We start from the raw sequence: 6,256 nt of genomic DNA, 5'->3' as shown, positions 1-6,256 counted from the left end.
CATAAATATTAGTATGTTTTTTCTTCTCCTTCTTGTGTATGTGCTAACAAAGCTACAGCAAATCACAATGTGCTGTATTTGATCCTTTCCATTTTATTTTACTTTCTACATTTACCCTCTCTTTTTCATTCGTCTGCTGTGTGTTCTGGTCTTGTCCACTTGGTCCTGTCTTGTTTGTCTTGTCCGACAGGCCACACCCTTTCTTGTTTGACTCTTGTGCCAAATGTCTATCATTCACATGGTAATTATCATGTATAATGCATTCACACTGTGTGAAATTGCAAACAAAGAGCATGCATGCAATCTTTGATATCCGAGGACTTTATCAGCTTCATTATGATGTAGAAAAAAGAAGACACCTTATGTTAATAAACCTTGGTTTTATTGAGCTCTGAACAACATGTAAACATTTCTGTGCTGATCACTGAGCAGGGCGTCCAGGACGGCTGATGGATTGGTAGAAACCTGTGGCCAGTTGGAGTCAACTTAGAGTTCAGTGCGCAAGTCCAGAGGGAGTTTTGCTTTCATCATGTTTAATTTCACTGTTGAAAGAGAGAGAGGAGGGATTAGAAAAAGAAACCACAATTAAGATCATTTTCAAAATGTTTTTAATAACTTAGTCACAATTTATCAATTTATTCCTCTGATTACCAAATATATGACCCACCCACTGATGCTCTTTTAAAAACGTGTTCTTCAAAATGCATAAAATGATATGTTGGACTAACACTCTTTGAAAGCACAGTTTTGCTTCTGCTGAAACCAAAGACCAGGCTGCCTGCATGTCATATTAGTGAGCAAGGAATAAGAACGTTTAAAAAAGAGGGGAATCAGTGTGTCATCCCCCCAAACTGTAGTTAGAAAAAGGAGAGTCACTCACAAAGCTCCATATCGTCAGCCCTGTAGTTGAAGCGGTAGTCGCTGTATTTTCCCATGATGTCGTTGCGCACAACCTTGGTTGGATCTGCAGAAAACATGTCACACATTATTAGCTGAGGAGAGGGATCATGACTCTCCAATTATTTGTACATTTTAAGAGCCCATGTTAATGTAAAAGACACATTTTGAAAATATAAAATAAAAAACAGTGAGAAACAAAAGTTAAAATAAGAGAGAGAGAGAGAGAGAGAGAGAGAGAGAGAGAGAGAGAGAGAGAGAGAGAGAGAGAGAGAGAGAGAGAGAGAGAGAGATGGAACCTAGTTTGTTATAGTTTCACTGATACTTCCCACAAATCTATTAACAATACAGAACTATACACTAGCATTGTATAGGACATGCCATCTGTCATGTTGGAATCCTAAAAGTCATTTCAGCTGCAATGCTATCCTTGAGTGGATGAAAGTATTATTGAAGGATAGGCAGTAGAAGTATTTACCAACAAAGAGGATTCTGGGGACATAGTAGCCGTCAGGGGCCATATTTACGTCTGGAATCTCTTCCTGTTAAAAAAATAAAAGAGAGAGAAAGTGACTCATTTATTAGAATAAAGAAAGTCTTTACGAAATAATTCCATCAAAGGTTACTATTAAAGGCTAATCTTCCTTGTAAATAATTTCAAACCTGCGATTGGACTTGTTATTGTTACAACACCAAGCTTACATTTTAACAATGAACTATGCATGCAAACCAATATGATGCATACAAAGTGAAAATATTACATTCTAAAACCAATGAATGGTGATAAAATGGAAGTTTAAGCATCATCGTCTTGAACTGCAGGAACACCATATGCTGTACAAATTCTTATTTCTAAGAATGAACCGAGCGTTTCCGCGTTTATTAATCAAGATTTGGTTCATCTTCAAACATGTGCCATTATTTCAGTTTTTCCCCATTCCTTAAGACTTAGGATAACGTTTCTTAATATATGATCAATGTTCCTACCACCACGTTGAGCATGATGAAATCCTCTTTGGCCATTTTCAGGACGGACCTTTTTGCAAGAAAGGCCTTCTTCAGTTCTGTGGAAATATGTCTGTTTAGGTTTGAAATGACAGAAAAAAAAAGCAATGATAGTAATATTTCAGATGGTCCTGAATAACTCATGCAGTTGCCCCCCGAATAGTTTCTAAGGAACACATATGCAAGCAGACGATTTTAATTTGGTCATTTCAGTTATCAGATTAGATTGTGTTTGCAAAATTCTGGTGCATGCATTTACTTTGTTTTACAAGTTAGGGACAAGTTTTTCAGGTGAGACCTCAGACATGTCTGCTATTCTTAGCAAAGATTATGCAGTAAGATATAAGATAAGATAGAAATGAATGAAATCAGACATTTTAAAGTCTTTAAATTGCATAGTTGGGTCTGAGTTATAGAAGGTTTTCACACTGAAATGGTTTACTGGTATCTTTAGGCTTTAATATACTTTAGTTTCCCTCAGATTCAGAGGAGAGCGCCACATTTTTCCCTGTAGGTGATCTGTAAGGTTTAGGCATCGAGAAACACCAGTGGAGGCTTCCACAGAGCTGACTCTCAGGAAACCAGCTGTGTGATTTATGAATGCAAATCCCCCCTCGTCTTTTGCCGTGCCTGTTCAGCAGGTATTAAGGAACGCACACATTGTGTTCCCCATGAAGCCAAGCCCACGCCTGGGTTAGAGGGACTGTGCCTATTTTACATTCAATATTTGTAGCTGTAAGAAAACAAAAGTTACTACAGTACCTTTACTGTGCGGGCAGTCTTCCCTGTGATGGATGACCATCAGAGGCTTCTTACTGTGTAAAAATACCACAGAGAAACTATTGAACACATTCCTTAGCACAATAAGCACAATGATGGGTGTGAATGCAGGGTTGTGCAATATTATCCCAGGGGGATTTAATTCCCTAAAGTAACAGAGGAGATGTTTGCTTTTTCTCAGTTTTCTACTGAACTGAAACCATTCATCACTCCATCAATGATAAGGGCACACATATATTCATCCCACAGACTGTTTGTCAAAGTCATGTGGTGTGCTGGGAAAAGATCATTTGAAAGCCGTATTTTTAGGAGCTGTGAGTGCTAGCTTCCTACTCACAGTGTCATCAGGTGATATAATTCATGCATACCATCTGTTACGCCCAACCCTTCAGGTTACATCACACAATGAAGAGCACAAATTGCAACTCGTTTCCTTATAGAAATAAGAAACAAGAACAGTTCCAGGCTGTTATCATAATGTACAGTCTTACCTTTTAACCATCTTTGACAGTCCTTCCTCATAATTTTTCACCCAGGTAATGCCGTCCCCCCATCCTGCAGGACAAACCAGCAAAAGGTGGGATCATTTTTGTGTTTGGTGACACAAGATCAAGCTTCCAGCTATGATTTCAGGATTGTTGAGATGTAATAACTACAGCTATATGCATGTTTGAAATCCGAAGGATCACCCACCTCTCGACAAGTTCGGAGGCTTTGTTACCTTTGCCTTCTGTTTTACGGCAGCGGCACAGATACCAAAGAACAAAACGAACAAGACCCAGCGAAGCATCACTTTCTGTCCTCTGAGAGCACTGCGGTGACAGCTGGCAATTGGAGCACAGTGAAATTTGGTTAGATGTTTGTTTGGACAACGATTAACAATCACAGGGCTTTGTTGGAGCCCAGTTTTCAGGATACCTTGCATTACTGCTCTCTGTGCTGCTGACTCACCTAACAAGTTTGACAAGGCCTTTTAAAGGGAGTATTCTGACAGCAGTGATTTAAAAGAAGAACTAAAGATAGAATCCCTTAACATCATCTTCAGATTAAACGTATACTAAAAGCATCAGATCATTACTCCTGTGAGATATCATTCTTCAGATATCCTCATGTGTGTTTTGTAATGAAATACTAAACTACTGCACTATTTCAAATCCTTGTAGGCAATATGCTTGAACAAAAAGTCAATGCATTGATGTACCTACAGCTTTGAACAAACAACAATCATTTGCTATAACCCAAATTCTGTAAACAAATAACATCTTTAGAAATTAGCTTTAAAACCATTGCAGTAATCTACCTATAAGGTAAAACCAAAGATTGTAGTTAAAATATAACGCAAAATTAAAGGATCTCTGCCTTCTGTAGGGCAGGGATAAGTGTCTTACCTTAACAGCAAGAAGCAACAGGCATGTGGCTCACTCCTCTTGGTGACTTAACTTTTGTCTGTGTTCTTCTTTAAGCCAAGCTCACCAAACAGGTATATCTAAATTGTGTTCCTGAAAGAAAGAGAACCAATCCCTCACTGACATAGACTGAAATCCAGTGTGTCCAGTGATACAGGTTGAAGGATTGGCTACAAAATTCTCTGCAATTGAACATCAGCTTTTTACTCAAACACTCAAATATCATATGTACATAAGTATTCAGACTCAGACTAAATACTCTGTTGAAACTTTGGCAGTGATTACAGCCTCCAGTCTTCTCAGGTATGATGCTACAAGCTTAGCACACTTGCATTTGGGGAGTTTCTCCCATTCTTCTTTGCACATCCTCTCAAGCCTGATGAGGTTGGATGGGGACCTTGGTGGACAGCTATTTTCAGGTCTTTCCAGAGATGTTCAATCAGGTTCAAGTCCAGGCTCTGGCTGGGTCACTCAGGAACATTCAGAGACTTGTCCTGAAACCCCTTCTTTGTTATCTTGGCTGTGTGCTTAGGATCGTTGTCCTGTTGGAAGGTGAGCCTTCGCTGCAGTCTGAGGTCCAGAGCGCTCTGGAGTAGGTTTTCATCAAGAATCTCTCTGTACTTTGCTGCGTTCATCCTTCCCTTGGTCCTGACTAGTCTCCCAGTTCCTGCCGCTGAAAAACATCCCTACAGCATGATGCTGCCACCACCATGCTTAACTGTAGGGGCGGTAATGTCCAGATGATGAGTGGTGCCTGGTTTCCTCCAGACATTCAGGCCAAAGAGTTCAATCTTGGTTTCATCAGACCAGAGAATGTTGTTTCTCATGGTCTGAGAGTCCTTTAGGTGCCTATTGGCAAACTTTCATGTGCTTTGTGCTGAGGAGTGGCCACTCTATCATAAAGACCTGATCTGTGCAGTTCTGCAGAGATGGTTGTCCTTCTGGAAGGTTCTCCCATCTCCACAGAGGAATGCTGGAGCTCTGTCAGAGTGACCGTTGGGTTCTTGGTCACCTCCCTGACCAAGGCCCTTCTCCCCCGATCGCTCATTTTGGCCAGGCGGCCAGCTCTAGGGAGAGTCCTGGTGATTTCAACTTCTTTCATTTACGTATGATGGATACCACTGTGCTCTTTGGGATCTTCAATGCAGCAGAAATTTTGTCTGTGCTGTTCTCCAGATCTGTGCCTCAATACAATCCTGTCTTTGAGGTCTACAGATAATTCCTTTGACTTTATGTCTTGGTTTGTGCACTGTCAACTGTAGAATCTTATATAGATAGGTGTGTGTCTTTCTAAATCACGTCCAATCAATTGAATTTACCACAGGTGGACTCCAATCAGGTTGTAGAAACATTTCAAGGATGATCAGAGGAAACAGGATGCACCTGGGCTCTATTTTGAGTTTCAAAGCAAAGGGTCTGAATACTTATGCACATGCGATATTTGAGTGTTTTATTTTTAATTAATTTGCAAAAAATTCTACAAAACATTTTTCACTTTCTCATTATGGGGTATTGTGTGTAGAATGTTAAGGGAAAAAATGAATTTAATCCATTTTGGAATAAGGCTGTAACATAAAATGTAGAAAAAGTGAAGGGGTCTGAATGCTTTCCGTACCCACTGTATATCATAAGGGGTTGCATCAGACATAACATCATCAAACTTATAATATGAAGGTCAGGCTTCATGGATACACATTCATTTGCAATTGTGTAGAAAAAGTGTGTGTTGATAGCTTATTAATAAAGTTTCATCTGTACAATAGTGCTTCAACTCTTGCAATTTAGTGACTACTTTTATTCATTCATGTCATCACATTCATGTCTTCATACAACTTTAGGCCTTCTGTGCCTTTATATTATCAATGCCCCCCATCCTGCAGAAACTTTACATCCAACTGCTTGAGAACCACTTCACCCCTGATAGCATCACACTAGGGATCAACCTGGTCACTGTTGCATCTATCTATCTATCTATCTATCTATCTATCTATCTATCTATCTATCTATCTATCTACCTACCTACCTACCTACCTACCTACCTACCTATCTACCTATCTATCTATCTATCTATCTATCTATCTATCTATCTATCTATCTATCTATCTATCTATCTATCTACCTACCTACCTACCTACCTACCTACCTACCTACCTACCTACCTACCTACC

At 39.6% G+C, this 6,256-nt stretch overlaps 1 protein-coding gene across 2 annotated transcripts; it reads right to left on the bottom strand.

Annotated features, from left to right (window-relative positions):
* Positions 1-364: 364 nt before the first annotated feature.
* agr1 (anterior gradient 1) lies at positions 365-4,271 on the bottom strand. 2 transcript variants are annotated; one of them, XM_034694315.1, is made up of 8 exons: positions 4,071-4,271; positions 3,376-3,506; positions 3,174-3,237; positions 2,665-2,717; positions 1,885-1,961; positions 1,376-1,439; positions 881-964; positions 365-542 (listed from the first exon to the last, which is right to left on the bottom strand). In XM_034694315.1, exons 2-8 carry the CDS (start codon positions 3,470-3,472, stop codon positions 487-489), a joined length of 495 nt encoding a protein of 164 aa, XP_034550206.1. In that variant the 5' UTR covers positions 3,473-3,506; positions 4,071-4,271; the 3' UTR covers positions 365-486. The 2 variants fall into 2 exon arrangements, with proteins under 2 accessions (XP_034550206.1, XP_034550207.1); XM_034694316.1 differs by lacking the exon at positions 4,071-4,271 and adding an exon at positions 3,634-3,749.
* Between the last annotated feature and the right edge of the window lie 1,985 nt (positions 4,272-6,256).

The sequence above is a fragment of the Notolabrus celidotus genome, chromosome 10 (assembly GCF_009762535.1).
Source record: "Notolabrus celidotus isolate fNotCel1 chromosome 10, fNotCel1.pri, whole genome shotgun sequence".
NCBI lineage: Eukaryota > Metazoa > Chordata > Actinopteri > Labriformes > Labridae > Notolabrus > Notolabrus celidotus.
Note: the sequence above shows the minus strand (reverse complement) of the source record. Positions and strands in the feature narration are given on the sequence as shown.